Below are 17,991 nucleotides of genomic sequence, written 5' to 3' on the forward strand. Positions count from 1 at the left end.
AAATTTAGAGAAATACAACTTAGCAAGAGTGAGGGCGAGGTTAATGTGTTTTAGAATCGTACAGTTGTTGGGAAAATTCTGAACTTACGCATGACTAGCACGAACAGTAGTCAGCTGGAAGTGCATATTGATCACAGCCGAAACATATTCCGTGAGGTTGTCTCTTTACAAGAACTTTGTTGCAAAGATTTCAAAATGATTTGATTAATGCCCTTGATGCATAAGTACCAGCACACCCCCATATACAGCAGATTTGGGAGTCAATCTCCCTTTGCTCATATTAATTAAAGAAATCCTTATTGGCATTTTATTAAGTATGACCAATCAGACAATAAAGATCACTCGATTCCCCAAAATAGAAAAATGAGCAGAATATTGGCATCAGAAACTTGCCCGTGTCAAATAAATGTCATTCTACAAGGCTTTGATGCTCTGTGGCATACTTAACCACTTTATGATTGAATTACGATGCTGATGATGAGGTAATTTGCAGCCTAGAGGAAATGTTGGCCTGCTGAACTTTTCCCCTGCCTATCCTCCACTCTCCAATCAATTCTCTGCTGGGTGTTCAGGTGGGGGAACGAGAATGGCGCAGTACAATTAGTAAACATCTGAGTTGTATTGCACACTAAGTATACACTTCTACATAAAGTCAGTTTGAAATCTGGCAACACTGAACATTATCACTTTCCAGTCTTCAGTTATCCAAAACGAATGACTCAGATACGAGTCAAAAGTTATTGCAAATGAAACAAAATATCAGTCAGTATGCGGAGCTGTGACATTTCTCACCATTCCCCTTCTCTCCCGATTGGAAAAAAAAATAGCCTTGGATTTCCACCTTCCCCGTGGAAATATCACTAGATGCAACTTTGTGTTAACTTGAATAAGAACTTATTTTTGGAATCATTTTTAGTTTATTGGAAAACATTAGATTAGAATATGCTGACGTGCCCCAAACTCTGCCACAGCAGGGTGAGTATAGCGAGAAGGAAAAGTCCTGAATGTGCTTTTTTTTTGTTATTTGAGTTAATGCAGTTATGTTCGAGGATCAGCCTCTTCAGCTTCACAATCCAAATCTGTCTGTCTTGTTCTTTCTGAGGGTGTTGTTACTGCTGTTATCACCAGGCTGGCTGCAGGCTATATTTGTTGTAATTTTTGCTCCAGCACGGATGTCAGTAGCCGTGATGTCATCAAGTTAATAAGGCTGGGCCATTCTCTCATCCAAAAAATAAACGATAATTTACAACAAAATCTTTGAGTCGGTGAGGTTACATATATTTTATTAACATTAAAAAAAAAACAATCGGCATCCATTCTCGGTAAACTGTAAGATATTATTTCTCATTTAATTAGATGGTGACCCGTATCCCTTTCTGCTTCAAATTCGACATCCTGAACAATGTTCCTCCAGTGTGCCAAACAGTTTAAAAAAAATAGAAGGGAGAGAAATGTCTGGGTGGCAACGAACTCTGGAGCCCTGCATCCTCAGAGGGAGGGGAAGCAGAGCCAGTGTGTGTGTGGGGCGGGCTACAGATTGAGTGACACGTCGCTCGTCCATAGGGAAAGCAGTGGGCTGTGTAAGCGACCCAATCGGGGGAGAGGGGGGCGGGGTTTCGTGAGCTGAAGTGCCTCTGAGTTGCCGAGAAAATGACAACCAGCGCAGCGGAGCTTTGAGCGGCTGACTTCCCAGGGCTGAAAGTGGTTATCACTCGAAACCAATCTCTCTCCTTGCCTCCTTTAAAAAAAAAAATCCCCTTCATCCTCTTTTGCGTTTCTCCTTCGAAGCACAGAACAATCTATTTTAACATCACTTATCTGGATGAATTACTTTTTTTCAGTGGCCTGCCAAGAATTCGAGTGAAGGGGGGAACTCTCAAGGATTTAACTTCCAAATCGCCGAGGGGGTTGTGAACACACTTCCTGTGTTTGACAGAAGGAAGAGGGGATGGGGGGGGAGCCTTCAAACTTAAGTTAAACGTTTCGTCTTTCATTTACTTTTTAATTTATTTTAGGGGAGACCGATATTTTTTCACTCCCGTTGAGACAGTATCTGCTGAGTGCCGAAGATTCAGAGGCAGCGAGAGGGACCACATTGCACGACTTGCCCGGCGATGTGTGATATGATTGCAGAGCAGTCGGCTGAGAAAATCAGCAGAATGAAAAAGTTGAGAAGAACTTTATCGGAGAGTTTCAGTCGTTTGGGTGAGTGTATTAGTTATTTTTTTTTTAAGTAAATGGCGAAATTTAACCTTTTACTTTCGTTTTCTGGAAAGTGTGTTCATTAGGTTAAAAATGTCCAGTGCCTGTTGGGGAATTTTTTTTTTAAACCAAAAAGAAACACTTTCACCGAGGTAAAGCTAGCTGGCGCAGTAATCACGGTTTGTCTGCTCTTATACAATGCGAGATTGTAGTGCCTGTTCACAAGCTGCTGATGTGCACCAATAAAAAGGAAAATTGTATTTAAAATGTTGAAAACATTTTTATACACTTTGCAGTACCGTTAATAATCCAAAAAACTATTATGAAAGAAAGTGTGTTGATATGTGTAGAAGAACGTTAATTTCCTACAATACTTTTCCCGAGACTAGAGCTGTTGTAACAGCGCAGTTTTGGCCATCCAAGTGCTGGTGATAAAGTCAGTGCAGCTACTAAGCTGACTGGGTGGGGAAGTTTACAACTAACTATGTTTAGATTTATCATATTTTTCTTTTTCTCTTCTTAAAGCCTTGAAGAAGGATGACAATAGCATCGATGAGGTAAGATGCACTCAAACTGCACAGAACATGGTGTGTAGGTGTTTGTTTGTAGGGATAGAACAGAATACAAGTTACTGGTTAGAATCAACTCTCTTTGGGGGATTGGGTAAAATACTATCATTTTACCTTTGCGACTAGGGTTCAACTCTGGATCAGACTCATCTTACCTGCAATGATTATGGGCAGTCTTGATCCATGTTAGGTGGATCCTTGGAAGGGGCTTTTTATTCAGCATCTTTTTTTATTTCTAAATTTTTATGGGATGTGGGCATCGCTGGCAAGGCCAGCATTGCCCGTACCTAATTGCCCTTGAGAAGTGGTGGTGAGTTGCCTTCTTGAACCACTGCAGTCCGTGCGGTGAAGGTACTCCCACAGTGCTGTTAGGGAGGGAGTTCCAGGATTTTGACCCAGCGACGATGAAGGAACGGCAATATACTTCTAAGTCAGGATGATGTGTGACTTGGAGGTGTTCCCATGCGTCTGCTGCCCTTGTCCTTCTCGGTGGAAGAGGTCGCAGGTTTGGGAGGTACTGCCGAAGAAGCCTTGGCAAGTTGCTGCAGTGCATCTTGTAGAGGGTACACACTGCAGCCACGGTATGCCGGTGGTGGAGGGAGTGAATGTTGGAGAGTCGGGAGGTGAGACACTCGCCGCAAAATACCTAGCCTCTGACCTCCTCTTGTTGCCACAGTATTTATATTTATATCTAACCATGCTTTAGTTCATCTGGGGATGTTAGATGCTGATGCATTATCCACTTTGATGAGTGCATTAAAAAGTCACAATTTCTCCTTTTTTGTACTATAATTTTGGAATTGGAAAGTTTCCCATTTCTGAACCAGTCTGGCTGCAAATGACAATATATCGATTGCCCTGAATTCATTGCATATTGGACTCTAATAGATCTGTGATCAGTGATAGTCTACAGAATTGGCTGTGGGTGAAACTGGGATTAAACCAGAATCGTATTGAATCCATGTGAACCAAGGGATGATATAAATAGGATACTAGAAGGCTTGTAGTGGAATGGGTATTTCTGTATATACTGTAAATATCCAACTGTCATGCCTCTTCTTGGAGCAAGTAAGAAAGAGTGAAAAGGCTGGATTTGAATCTACATCCCTTTTCACACATTTCATTGTGTGAAATTAAAGTTCATTGTGTGAAATTAATGTGTGACCGGTCACCATTGTTAACATTTTTCACTTTTTCATCTTTATGGAAAAGTAAGCAATATAAATGAAGTGGTAGAATATTATCCATGATTGAAGTATTTTAGAGCAGAGAAGCTGGGAGTCTAACCTTTTAAAATACAGTTGTTATTACAGTGCCTGTGGGTCATTAAGTTAACTTCATGTACATCAGTCATATAATGTACAGGCATTAATCCAATGAAATTATAGTCTGTGAAGCAATTTACTTACTAGTAGTATGAATAAACATTGTCGTAATAGAAAAGGTTTAACAATTTTGCCCAGAAAAATCTCCAGTGGAAGCAAAATATAGCCATCAATAAGCCATGTTTTCAACCTCTTGGAATAGATGAATGTTATGACAACATTCATCAGTAGGAACAGGTGTAGGCCATTCAGCCTCTTGAGCCTGCTCTGCCATGAGATCATGGCTGATCTGCAACCTAACTCATATACCCACCTTTGGCCCATATCCCTTAATACCATTGGTTAACAGAAAGCTATCAATCTCCGATTTAAAATTAGCAAATGAGTTGGTATCAATTGCCGTTTGCGGAAGAGAGTTCCAAATTTCGACCACCCTTTGTGTGTAAAAGTGTTTCCTAATTTCACTCCTGAAAGGTCTGGCTCTAATTTTTAGACTATGCCCCCTAGTCCTAGAATCCCCAACCAGTGGAAATAGTTTCTCTCTCTCTATCTATCCTATCTGTCCCCAGTATATTCCTACAAACTAAAACTTTGGTATTAAGACCTGAAATTGGGAAGTGTCAAATAAAAACATTGATCTGCACATAAACAATGCTACACCAGACTGCGTTCAGTATGATTTTTTTTATCCCACTAACTAGCTGTGTTTGCCGGTTTGATGGGTTACAGTGAGTGTCTATGCTATAGTCAGGAGGATAAGTAGTATTGTATTCACACCTTTTATGGTGTGCTGTGGTACTCACTAGCCATCCTTGCATTTCTGGTATTTGCTGTCTACCTAGTCAGGACTCAAACATGTGTTTATCAGTTGTCTAATGACAAATTGGTGATAATCCTGGGCGGGTGTTAAGGAAGGAAGAGGAACAGGATCTTTTTGGGCTGTTGGTGGCTCTAGAGTGATATGGTTCTAATAGAAGACTGGTATAGGGTCAACTCTCTCTGCAGAATTATAACCCGATACCTGACCCTGGCAGGTCTGCAGTACTCCAAGGTAATGATGATTGATCGGTCACCCTGGCTTGTTAATGCATCCTGGATGGGTAGACATGTCACTTAGAGACAGAATTCTTCCTTCTCCGCTTCAGATAACCCATGAAACTCAATGATCTAATGGGTGGTCCGGATCACCAGTGCTCAGGAAAACAAAAACTCTATGGATTTCTCAGTAGTTTGGTTTGGAGATTCTTAATCGGGTTGATGGATGCGTGCATCACACCAAAACAAGAGAATATTTGGTTTGCCTTATTTGTGAAATTAAAATGTATAGGAGGTGACTTGGGGCAGCATTGGGAGCAATTGCCCCAAATATAGATGAAATAAGTAATCTCCCTGCGTTTGTTAAATTCAAATTTGGTTTGAATGCAAAATCTGCCCAACACTCATTTTGTAAAGAAATTGCCTTTTACAGCACATAGACCTATAGCACATAAATTAATAGCTCTAATGATGCATGTGTTTTGTATTATTAACGATCAAACTCAATTTAAATTTCGCACCCAATCTGTCAAATGTAAATGAAATTCAAATTGAATTTGATTGTTACTGTTACAATGCTACATAGGACTACATAGGGCACTTGGAACTTTAGAATTGTTAATTTTACATTTTTCTGAATTTAAAGGTGTATATATTATACAAAATACAACCCTTTAATGTATTAATACTTACAGCTAAAAGCCAGTTGTGCTGAAAAAATCTATTTTCCACTGAATTTTCGTAAAGAAATGTGATTTTTTTTTTTCTTCCTCCCAAAATCTTACATTGTTTGAGAATGGGGTGTTGCACCAGATGTTTCTGCTGGTAATTGTGAAACCATTTTTTTTTAAAATTAAAAAATGTATTAATTGGTTTCTCTTTCAATAGTTATTGGGTACTTTGGAATAGTCAGTAGGTTAAAGTATGTCTTAGTCATTTTCTTTGCAAACTTGTTAAACAGCAGTTGCTGCTGGAAGTTGTTCAATCATTTTTCCATAAAATCTGACTCTTTGAATTATTGCTGACTCAGTGAAGCTTGTGCAGTATTTAGAGGTTATAAGTGAAGCACTATCTTTGTCTGATGTAGTCATTTATGTAGAGCTAGTTGGAGATTTCATGGTTTTCTTTCACCAGCAGTACAGCGAAGCTGCTGCTGCTAGCCTTTTTTGTTCTAGCAAAGCATGACTCGTGGTTCCTTTTCAGTGAGTAAACCCAAGAGAGGGCAATATCCCACTTTTGTGGTATAGTATTTCAGATCTGTACATTCTAAGCAATTCACATGACAGTTGATCTGTACATGATACATTAAAGGAAAAACGTACATTTCAGATCAAAACAAAGCTGCCCTTGGTATAGTATGTGGAAAATTATGTAAATTAGAACAGCATGAAATGTGTACCCACTCCAAGGTCTTGCGTGTGATGTGACTATAGTAACATCCTATCTAAATAACTGTCAGAATAAACAGAGAATTTTGAAAAGTATTTTTTTATATATAAGTAATGTTTATGGCATATTTACTTTTATATGGCAAGCTAAGTATGCAATAATGATGGAATTCAGTTTGAGCTGTACTTCACTTTGCCAAGGTTGGGGTGTAAAATTCTGATTGAATTTGGCTGTGGAATTTAAATGATTGTGCTCTCTCCATGTTGAATACAAGTTGGTGACCATCATTTATTTTAACATTTGGTATCCACTATCTTTTATAGAAAAAGGCCATGGCAAAAATACCTTCAATGACTATGAATTGGATACAGCTAGTATTGAAGTCTGCACAGTGGGAACATGCTTCGCAAAGCAAGGGCTGACTGACATAATTAAAACTTCAAACATGCTCCTGAGTAAGCTTAAATACAGTAGAGTAGAGGTTTGGTGTATTGGTGGTTATGGGAACTGTCCAAAAACAGGTTTTATAGATGGGGCGGTTAGATGGGATGTTTTTATATGGTTTCTCTGTTAATAAAGGGTTCTTAATGTGCATTTGGTATGTAGAGCATATTCTGATGAAAGGCTTTTGTTTATTTTTGGGATAGCAGTTGGTAACTTCCTGTTTTTCTTTTTCTCTGGTTAACCAATTGCATTCCAGCAAAAATAATCTCTCTTATACATCTACGGTGTCTCTTTTTCACTTACACCACTTTGTACCTCAAAAGTATAGTAGAGCAAATGCAAATAAGTCATGAACTTCTCCTCGCCCCCCCCCCCCTTTCCACAAACAGCACAACGCATCTCACTGGGCCAATGAACAATGTTCCCTCTAATTTTTTGGGTGCGCGGCACCTTTAACAGGCCCCGTAGCCCATTCAAATTTACGCGCATGTGTGGTTTTTCCCCATTGTAAAGCTGTCAAGCAGCTTGCATGGGACCTCTAGACTGCTGCGCAGCTTAATGGGATCTTTGCCTATGAACATTCTTGACTCTGAATGCACCCTCTTTTCCCACTGCACTGATGTCTCGGAGCGGCTGCAGGGCATTCTGGAGGGGGAGGGTGAACAGCCAGTTGTCGTGGTGCCTATAGGTACCAACGATATAGGTAAAAACCGAGATGAGGTCCTTAAAAGCTGAATATAGGGAGTTGGGAAGTAAATTAAAAAATGGGACCTCAAAGGTAGTAATCTCAGGATTGCTACCAGTGCCACGTGCTAGTCAGAGTAGAAATAGAAGGATATTTCAGATGAATACGTGGCTAGAGGAATGGTGCAAGGGGGAGGGATTCAAATTCCTGGGACATTGGAACCGGTTCTGGGGCAGGTGGGACCAGCACAAAACGGACGGTTTGCACCTGAGCAGGGCCGGGACCGATGTCCTAGGGGGAGTGTTTGCTAATGCTCTGGGGGAGGGTTTAAACTAAAATGGCAGGGGGTTGGGAACCTGAGCGGGGAAACAGAGGAAAGGGAAACGAGGATAAAAGCAAAAGACAGGAAGGAGAAAAACAAAAGTGACAGGCAGAGAAATCAAGGGTTTAAATCAAACATGGCCACAGTAAATAATAATTAAAAATATCTAAGAGCATTAAAAAAACAAGCCTGAAGGCTTTGTGTCTTAATGCGAGGAGCATTCGTAATAAGGTGGATGAATTAGCTGTGCAAATAGAGGTAAACGAATATGATATGATTGGGATTACAGAAACATGGCTCCAGGGTGGCCAAGGCTGGGAATTCAATATTCAGGAAAGATAGGCAGAAAGGAAAAGGAGGTGGGGTAGCATTGCTGGTTAAAGAGGGGATTAACACAATTGAAAGGAAGGATATTCGCTCTGATGATGTGGAATCTGTATGGGTAGAACTGAGAAATACCAAGGGGCAGAAAACATTAGTGGGAGTGGTATATAGACCTCCAAAGAGTAATGCAGAGGCTGGGGATGGCATTAAACGGGAAATTAGAGAAGCGTGCAATAAGGGCACAGCAGTTAACATGGGTGACTTTAACCTACATATAGATTGGGCTAACCAAATTAGTAACCATACTGTGGAGGAGGAATTCCTGGAGTGTATACGGGATGGTTTCCTGGACCAATATGTCGAGGAACCAACCAGAGATCAGGCCATCTTAGACTGGGTATTATGTAATGAGAAAGGATTCATTAGCAATCTTGTTGTGCGAGGCCCCTTGGGTCGGAGCGATCATAATATGATAGAATTCTTCATTAAGATGGAGAATGAAGTAGTTGACTCAGAGACTAGGGTCCTGAATTTAAATAAAAGAGACTACGATGGTATGAGGTGCGAGTTGGGTAGGATTGATTGGGGAATGTCACTCAAAGGGTTCACTGTGGATGGGCAATGGCAAACATTCAAAGATTGCATGGATGAACTACAGAATTTGTTCATCCCAGTTTGGCATAAAAATAAAACAAAAAAGGTGACTCAACCGTGGCTAACAAGGGAAATTAGGGATAGCATAAGATCCAAGGAGAGGACATATAAATTGGCCAGAAAAAGCAGTAAACCTGAGGATTGGGAGCAGTTTAGGATCCAACAAAGGGATTAATTAAGAGGGGGAAAATAGAGTATGACAGTAAGCTTGCAGGGAATATTAAAAGCTTTTACAGTCAGTTTTTTAGATATGTGAAGAGAAAAAGATTGGTGAAGTCAAGCGTAGGTCCCTTGCAGTCAGAATCTGGGGAATTTATAATGGGGAACAAAGAAATGGCGGACCAATTAAATACATACTTTGGTTCTGTCTTCACAAAGGAGGACACAAATAACCTCCCAAAGATGTCAGGGAACATAGGGTCTAATGAAAGGGAGGAACTGATTTAAAAAAAAAAAAATCAGTATTTGTAGGGAAATGGTGTTCGGGAAATTGATGGGATTGAGTGCCGATAAATCCCCAGGGCCTGATAATCTACATCCTAGGGTACTTAAGGAAGTGGCCCTAGAAATAGTAGATGCATTGCTGGTCATCTTCCAAAATTCGATAGACTCTGGAACAGTACCCATGGATTGGCGGGTAGCTAATGTTACCCCACTGTTCAAAAAGGGTGGTAGACAGAAAACGGGGAATTATAGACCGGTAAGCCTGACATCGGTAATGGGGAAAATGCTAGAGTCCATTATAAAGGAGGCAATAGCAGAGCACTTGGAAAAAAGTGACCGGATTGGACAAAGCCAACATGGCTTTACAAAAGGTAAATCGTGCTTGACTAATCTAGAATTTTTTGAGGATGTAACTGGTAAAATTGATAAGGGAGAACCAGTGGATGTGGTGTATTTGGAGTTTCAAAAGGCTTTCGATAAGGTCCTGCATAAGAGATTAGCGTGTAAAATTAAGGCACATGGGATTGGGGGCAAGGTATTGACTGACTTGAATAGAGAACTGGTTGGCAGACAGAAAGCAAAGAGTTGGAATAAACGGCTCTTTTTTCCGAGTGGCAGGCAGTGACTAGTGGGGTACCGCAGGGATCGGTCCTTGGACCCCAGCTATTCACAATATATATTGGTGATCTGGATGAGGGAACTAGATGTAATATCTCCAAGTTTGCAGACGACGCAAAGCTGGGTGGGCGTGTGTGCTGTGAGGAGGATGCTGAGAAACTCCAGTATGATTTGGACAGGTTGGGTGATTGGGCAGAAGCATGGCAGATACAATATAATGTGGATAAATGTGAGGTTATCCACTTTGGTGGCAAAAACAGGAAGGCAGATTATTATCTGAATGGCAATAGATTGGAAGAAGTGCAACAAGACCTGGGCGTCCTTGTGCACCAGTCGCTGAAAGTAAGCATGCAGGTGCAGCAGGCGGTTGGCAAATGGTATGTTGGCCTTCGTAGCGAGAGGGTTTGAGTACAGGAACAAGGATGTCTTGCTGCAGTTGTACAGGGCCTTGGTGAGACCACATCTGGAGTATTGTGTGCAGTTTTGGTCGCCTTATCTGAGGAAGGATGTTCTTACCATGGAAGGAGTTCAGCGAAGATTCACCAGGCTGATACCTGGGATGGCAGGAATGACGTATGAGGAGAAATTGGGTCGATTGGGCTTGTACTCGCTGGAGTTTAGAAGAATGAGAGGGGATCTTCAGGCTAAAGGGGTCAAGGGACATGGAGAGAAGGCAGGAACAGGGTACTGAATTTGGATGATGAACCATGATCTCATTGAATGGCGGAGCAGGTTCGAGGGGCCGAATGGCCTACTCCTGCTCCTATCTTCTATGTTTCTATGCACCAATTGACTCCCCATGTTTGGAGGGTCCCACAGGCCTAACTCACATTGCCTTCCAAAGCGTATGCCTCAACTCTCAATCATACAGCACAGGTGGAGGCCATTTGGCACATCATGCCTGAGCTGGTTCTTAAGAGATATCTAATTAGTCCCACACCCCTGCTCCTTCCCCATAGACTGGAATTTTTTCCTCTGCAAGTACTTATCTAGTTTCCTTTTGAAAGTTGCTATTGAAGCTGCTTCCACCACTCTTTCATGTAGTGCATTTCAGATCATTGTAACTCGCTGCATTTCAAAAAAATCTTCTGTCCTCTGGTTCGTTTGTCAGTTACCTTAAATCTGTGTGTTCTGGTTACTAAACCACTTGCCAGTTGAAACAGTTACTCCCTATTCTGTCAAAATCGTTCATAATTTTGAACACCTCTATTAACTCTCCCCTCAACCTTCTCTGCTCTAAGGAGAACAATCCCAGTTTCTCTCGTCTTTCTAGATAACTGAAGTCCCTCATTCTGGGTACCATTCCAATAAATCTCCTCTGCACCCTCTCTAACTAGCTACTATGTGATCAAGGCTCCAATCATGCTCAAAAAAAAATGTGCTTCTTTCTGTTGCTTATGTCTGCTTTTTCTGCAGCTCACACCCTTCTGATTTCAGTGCTTCTTCAGTGGCCTGTGCCTCATCCCTTTCCTGTAGACTCCCTACCTCCCAGTGTGCTCCACTGCAGGAAATGGGGGAAGTGTTAACAAAAAACAAAATGAGGGGTAAAACAGAAGAATAAGAAGAGGAGACCAAGGTAAAGTTAAAAGATGAGATGGAGCAGAGAATGGGGAAGTGGGACTGGGACGGAGACGAAACGCTTGAGTGATGGGTGAATCCATAACATCGCCCGACTCTGCCCCTACCTCAGCCCATCTGCTGCTGAAACCCTCATCCATGCCTTTGTTACCTCTAGACTCGACTACTTCAATGCTCTCCTGGCCGGCCTCTCATCTTCCACCCTCCATAAACTTGAGCTCATCCAAAACTCTGCTGATCATATCCTACATATCCTAACTCGCATCACATCCCATTCATCCATCACCCCAGTGTTTTATGACCTACATTGGCTTCCGGTTCGGCCGTGCCTCAATTTTAAAATTCTCATCCTTGTTTTCAAATCGCTTCATGGCCTCGCTCCTCCTTACCTCCTCCAGTCCTACAACCCTTCGAGATCTCTGCGCTCCTCCAATCTTGGCCTTTGGCGCACCCCTATTTTAATCGCTGCACCATTGGCGGCCGTGCTTTCAGCTGCCCAGGCTCTAAGCTCTGGAATTCCCTCCCTAAACCCCTCTACCTCTCTTTCCCCCTTTAAGACACTCCTTAAGATCTACCTCTTTGACCAAGCTGTTGGTCATCTGTCCTAATATCTCCTTATGTGGCTTGGTGCCAAATTTTGTTTGATAACGCTCCTGTGAAGCGCCTTGAGACATTTTACTACGTTAACGGTGCTATATAAATGCAAGTTGCTGTTGTTGTGAAGGAGGAGAGTGATACAGAAGTGAAGCGAATGCTTGTTCCAGATATAGTGGTACCTTAGCTCGAGAGGCTGAGAATTTTCTGCTGGGGCCTATCTGAAAAAACTTGAACAATAACAATGGCCAACAATAACGCAAGTTGCTTTTGTGCACCTTCCAGGGATAGTACATTGGGATTCAAGAGAAGTAAAAATGACTTATTAATAAATGAATTGGGTTTTTTTTTTAAAAAGATTATAAAAGTTTTGAATTTGTTGACCGGTTGGAACTATTATCACCCTCTGTTGCTCATTCATAATAAATGATCATTTTATTTAGAAGTAATACAAATCACTTCTGTCTGTCAGAAACATAAATTGCTGCCAGTTTTAAATGTTGGCGTTCTTACTTACCTTTTCATTTTTCCATTGTTTTTCCCTTGATCTTGAAACTATATAAATAAATTATATGCTTCTAGTGTTTGCCTGGTTAGTGGTCGGAAAAGGGATAAATGTCATTTACACATCATTTCAAAGTAGCTTTTAGGGTCGAGTTTGCTATGTGCCTAATAATCCGGAAACTGACCATGCTAAGTTAGAGGTGCAAATCTGAGCTCTGCTTTAAACTGACTTGGACAAGCTCCATTGCATTCAGGAAGATAGTTAGACCTGTTCTCAAAATCAAGCTTTGTGTTGAGAATACAGTAATATGTGCTAAAGCTTTATAAATAACACTGAATGTGTAAACATAATTTTGCTGAAAATGTCATCTGAAATAGGTCAGATAACGAATGTCTAATCACTGACTCCAGATTGGGATAAGGTTGATCCATGGAAAAGCAGATGGCATCGGGTTTTGAAAACTGGAGGAAGTAGCTGTTCCTTTCTCTCTTTAAGCTGCTGGCCACCTAGATTTGTCCTAACAGTAGAACACAGCTAAAGCTGTGCTTATCCACAACAAAGAATCAAAGATAAAATTGACAATTATAAACTCACGTCCTTACTGCTGGTAAGCTAATGGAAATCCAGTGCATGAGAAGCTGTTGCAATGATCTGCCTTTTGGTTGTCATGGATCGGCACTTGATTGTCCCTTGTCTGGTCCTGAAATGGAGTAATTGTTCGATGTTGAGCGTGCAGTTCGAGCAATACCCATCAACTTTCTAGAGTCATTTGTATGGGGTTGATGTCTCAACCTTGTTGAGAAGCTGGTCTTTGGAGCATACCTAATGACCTGTTAAACGTACTTATGTTGCCACAGCACTAGTCTTCAAATCTCTCCTCGACCTTGCCATGTCCTTTCTTTGCAGCCTCCTTCAGGCTTGTATCCCCTCTCGTTCTCTTTAGTTCTCCTACTGGTCTTTTGTGCATACCTCCCTTTTGTCCCACCATTGGTGATAGGCCTACTCCCAAAATATCTCTGCCTTTCTGCAACTTCAAAAACCTTCTCAAAACTCATTTTTTCTGGCCAATCATTTGGTTACTCCTTCCTAATCCATGGCTCAGCATTTATTCCTTTATCCATTGCTATTCTTTTTTTCTTCTATCCCTCCCTCCCTGTAAAACAGGTTGGGACATTTTCTACATTAAAGGTGCTATATAAATGCAGGTGGTTGTTGTTGCTGCATCATGGCTGCTCCTTAAGGAAGCCTGCTCGACCCCAACTGTTTTTCCTATTTGTTGACAACTTTGTGGATTTCATCAAAAGTGACATTTTTGCTAATTAATTGACTTTCCAGGGAATGGTTGGTCTCCATCTCCAAAGTGACCTAAATCCTCCAAAGAAGACAGAATGACACTGGATGAGTGATGCATTTTTTTGGCAGAGAAGGAGCTATGGAGGGATGTCCGCCTGCACCAGTGGTAGTCTGTGCTCACCTGCTGTCCCTTCTGACTCATGTTTCCAGGCAGAAATGTATCTACCTGGCAGTGACCCTTCAGAACTGGCTACACAAGTTGTGGGTCAACAGACAGTCAGATCTGATTCTGTGTGATCTGCAGCAAGGACACTTGCAGTCAACCTGAACAATAAAGCTGACCATGCCAGTGGCACTAGTGATCAGCTATGGCATCAAGTTGTCTTCTGCCACCGTCCAGGTATCTGATACAAAGGTCCCATGGGGAAGGTACCTTCCTTGCTATCACCTCATTCTGCTCCACTGCCACCTCATCAGTCATCAAATGGTGTGTGTGTGGGTGGGGAAGCAGTTGGTGTTTGGTGTGTTTCGTTGCTCCATCATGTGGCCACATACTGCTTTTGCTCCTTCCAGATTTGTTGTGCCAGCCACTGGGAATTGCCAGACATTTTGTTAACCAAACAACCATTACAAAGGCTGAAATATGCATTAAAATATTGGCAGCCTTTACAATTGATACCAACACTGTTATACCCAATTGTAGCCACTTGCTTTTAAATAGCTGCATCCCTTTAAATTTACACATCACCCCTTGTAAGCAGCATTTAAGAGATTTCCTGCCCCATCGTCGCCCCTGGTGAGTTCTGCACGCCAAGTCCAATATGTGCTGTGAGTCCACTTACACTGTTGATGAAGCTGACTCCACAGAATCAGTTAGGGTTGGTACATTTACTGATTCTCCGACCAACTAATGCGCGATTGGAGGTCTAATTGAAAAATCTCCCATGTCTCGATTTTAAAATATGACATTCAGTTGTTCGAGTGGTTTCAGGATGAGTTCCTTGATCACAGCTAGTTAATGAAGTAAGAGTACTGAATCATTGGACTGCAGATATTTATTAATGAATAAATTAATTAGCATAATTCTGGGAGCCCCCCATCAGTGTGCATAGCTGTATTGGTTTAGAGTCGCTATTGATTCTCTGTGCTAATGATAATAAAGAGATGAATTTTAATTTATTTTTAGGTATGTTTCATACTAAGAAGCCTGAAGCAGAATTGCTTGCATTTAATAAAGAAAATTTAATTGTCTGGAAGTGTTACTTTCTGCAGTGCAGTATATTATGTTTTATACTAGGAAATTAAATTATCAAGGAACATAAAACAAAATAGTAAAATATTTTACAGGCACATAAATTTAAAAAGGGAAGGTCAGAATGGGAATAGGGCCACTAAGGAATGGACAGGATAGTACCACAGGCAGCGAAAGAGAGATGGCAGAAATATTAAGTAATTACTTTGCTTCAGTATTTACCAGGGAGGTAGAACAGGTGGACATGACATTGATGATATAAGTGCATTTAAAATAAAAAGAGGGATATTAAATAAACTAATCAAACTCAATGAGGATACAATGCCTGGTCCGGATCGATTACATCCGCGCATCTTAAAAGAATCTAGGGAAGAGATAACAGAGGCATTACTACTCATATTTAATAATTCGTTAGAAAAAGGTGTAGTGCCAGAGGACTGGCAGATAGCTAATGCAATACCTATATTTAAGAAGGGAGATAGAACATGTCCAGGGAATTATAGACCAGTCGGCTTAACATCGGTGGTAGGAAAAAATAATGGAATCCCTATTAAAGGAGAAAATAAAAGAACATCTAGAAACCAAAACTATAATAATGAATAGTCAGCATGGTTTTCAAAAGGGAAAGTCTTGCTTGACCAACCTCATTGAATTTTTTGAAGAGGTAACCGAGAGTAGACAATGGTAATGCAGTAGATGTAATTTATCTAGATTTTCAAAAGGCCCTCGATAAGGTACCACATAATCGACTAATAAATAAGTTCAGGGAATGCAAAGTCAGGGGACAAGTAGCAGAATGGTTTGCTGGCTGGCTTCAAGACAGAAAGCAAAGAGTAGGGGTAAAGGGTAGCTATTCAGAGTGGCAGAAGGTGGGTAGTGGTGTTCCACAAGGATCAGTGCTGGGACCACTGTTGTTCACAATTTATATTAATGATTTAGACTTTGGAATCAAAAACACAATTTCTAAATTTGCAGATGACCCCAAATTGGGGGCGGATAGTCAATACTGAGGAGGACTGCAATAAATTACAGGAAGACATTAAAAAACTTGCAGAATGTGAATATAATTGCAAATGAAATTCAACACAGATAAATGTGAGGTATTACATTTTGGTAGGAAGAATAGGGAGGTCACTTATTGCTTGGAAGGTGGGAGTCTGGGTGGGTAGAAGAGCAAAGGGATCTCGGAGTACAAATACACATCACTAAAAGTAGCGACACAGGTTAGCAAGGCCATTAAAAAAAAAAAGCAAACCAAACACTACGGTTTATTTCTGGAGGGATAGAATTGAAAAGTAGTGAAGTTATGCTAAACTTGTATCGAACCTTGGTTAGAGCACACTTGGAGTACTGCGTATAATTCTGGTCACCATATAAAAAGGATATAGAGGCACTGGAGAGGGGGCAGAGAAGATTTACAAAGATGATACCAGAAATGCGAGGGTGTAAGAATATAAGAGCATTAGATGATCATACGGCCCCTCGAGCCTGCTCCGCCATTCAGTAAGATCATGGCTGATCATCGACCTCAACTCCACTTTCCCGCCCCATCTCCGTATCCCTATCAGGAAAGGATGAACAGACTGGGTCTCTTTTCTCTTGGAAAAAAGAAGGCTGAGGAGTGACCTAATAGAGGTCTTTAAAATTATGAAAGGTTTTGATAGAGTGGATACAGAGCAAGTGTTTCCACTTGTGGGGAAGAACATAACTAGAGGTCATCAATACCAGATAGTCACCAAAAAATCAAATAGGGAATTCAGAAGAAACTTCTTTACCCAGAGAGTGGTGAGAATGTGGAACTCGCTACCACAGGGAGTGGTTGAAGCGAATAGTATAGATGCGCTTAAGGGGCGGTTAGATAAGCATATGAGGGAGAAGGGAATAGAGGGTTATGTTGATAGATTTAGATGAGGAAAGACTGGAGAAGGCTCAAGTGGAACATAAGCACCGGCATGGACTGGTTGGGCCGAATGGCCTGTTTCTGTGCTGTTAATCCTATGTAATTATTTCATGTCTTGCTGCTGTTTGAAAATAAGTGCAACTCTGAATACAAAGTAATTATTGTAAGTGTTTTCCAGATTACTTTCCTCCTAGAATATCTTCACAGCAGTTATTGATCAGGAATATCTCCAGGGTTGAGATGTAGGATTTCATGAATAGCTGAATTTTTTTTAAAAAATGGTTGAATTGTTAGACATTTGGTCAAGTTTCAAAATAAGGTACCTCTATTCTAGTGAAAACACTGGATACTGTACAGAGCAGTGATCTGTCATTATTAGATTTTAAAAAAAGAATCCCTCAAGCAACTAAAAGTGGCATAGTTTTAGGGAGAGGAAGCGCGCAAGGAATGTCAGCACTCCCTTGTGATTGCAGCAAAAATGTAGGGAATTCAAACAGCAGATGAAAGATAATTTGTGTATTTGCAGCTTAAACTTGAAGTCTTGTAGAGAGTGAGGCTGCTTTTTCAGATATATTTCTCCCTTATAGTCATGCACCAGTACTTGCCAATCTCTACCAATGCTGCTGTTAAGTTATGCTGCTCGAAGGTGCACAGTAACGGGCTGAACATTACTTTTCTTCCTAGTTATCTTTGCTCTTCCCTTTTATGGAAACTCCATGCAGTAGTACAGTTGAGATCTGCAGCTCGGTATGTGTGGGATTGTAGTCAAACCCACTCCATGGTTCTCCAGTGGACACGTCTCCATTTTGGTCCCAGGCTCTCTGAACTCCAAGTCTTCAGCAAACTGCAGTACTGTAC

At 41.1% G+C, this 17,991-nt stretch overlaps 1 protein-coding gene across 2 annotated transcripts in view; it reads left to right on the forward strand.

Moving 5' to 3' along the window:
* Positions 1-1,638: 1,638 nt before the first annotated feature.
* cdk14 (cyclin dependent kinase 14) overlaps positions 1,639-17,991 on the forward strand; it is an 845,377-nt gene continuing 829,024 nt past the window's right edge. For both annotated transcript variants that reach the window (XM_085987941.1, XM_085987948.1), the window contains exons 1-2: positions 1,639-2,205; positions 2,728-2,759. In XM_085987941.1, coding sequence (XP_085844067.1) covers positions 2,115-2,205; positions 2,728-2,759 — 123 coding nt within the window. In that variant the 5' untranslated portion in view covers positions 1,639-2,114. The remainder of the gene's footprint in view (positions 2,206-2,727; positions 2,760-17,991) is intronic.

The sequence above is a fragment of the Somniosus microcephalus genome, chromosome 5 (genome assembly GCF_052327205.1).
Source record: "Somniosus microcephalus isolate GS21.2 chromosome 5, FLI_Smic_1.0, whole genome shotgun sequence".
NCBI lineage: Eukaryota > Metazoa > Chordata > Chondrichthyes > Squaliformes > Somniosidae > Somniosus > Somniosus microcephalus.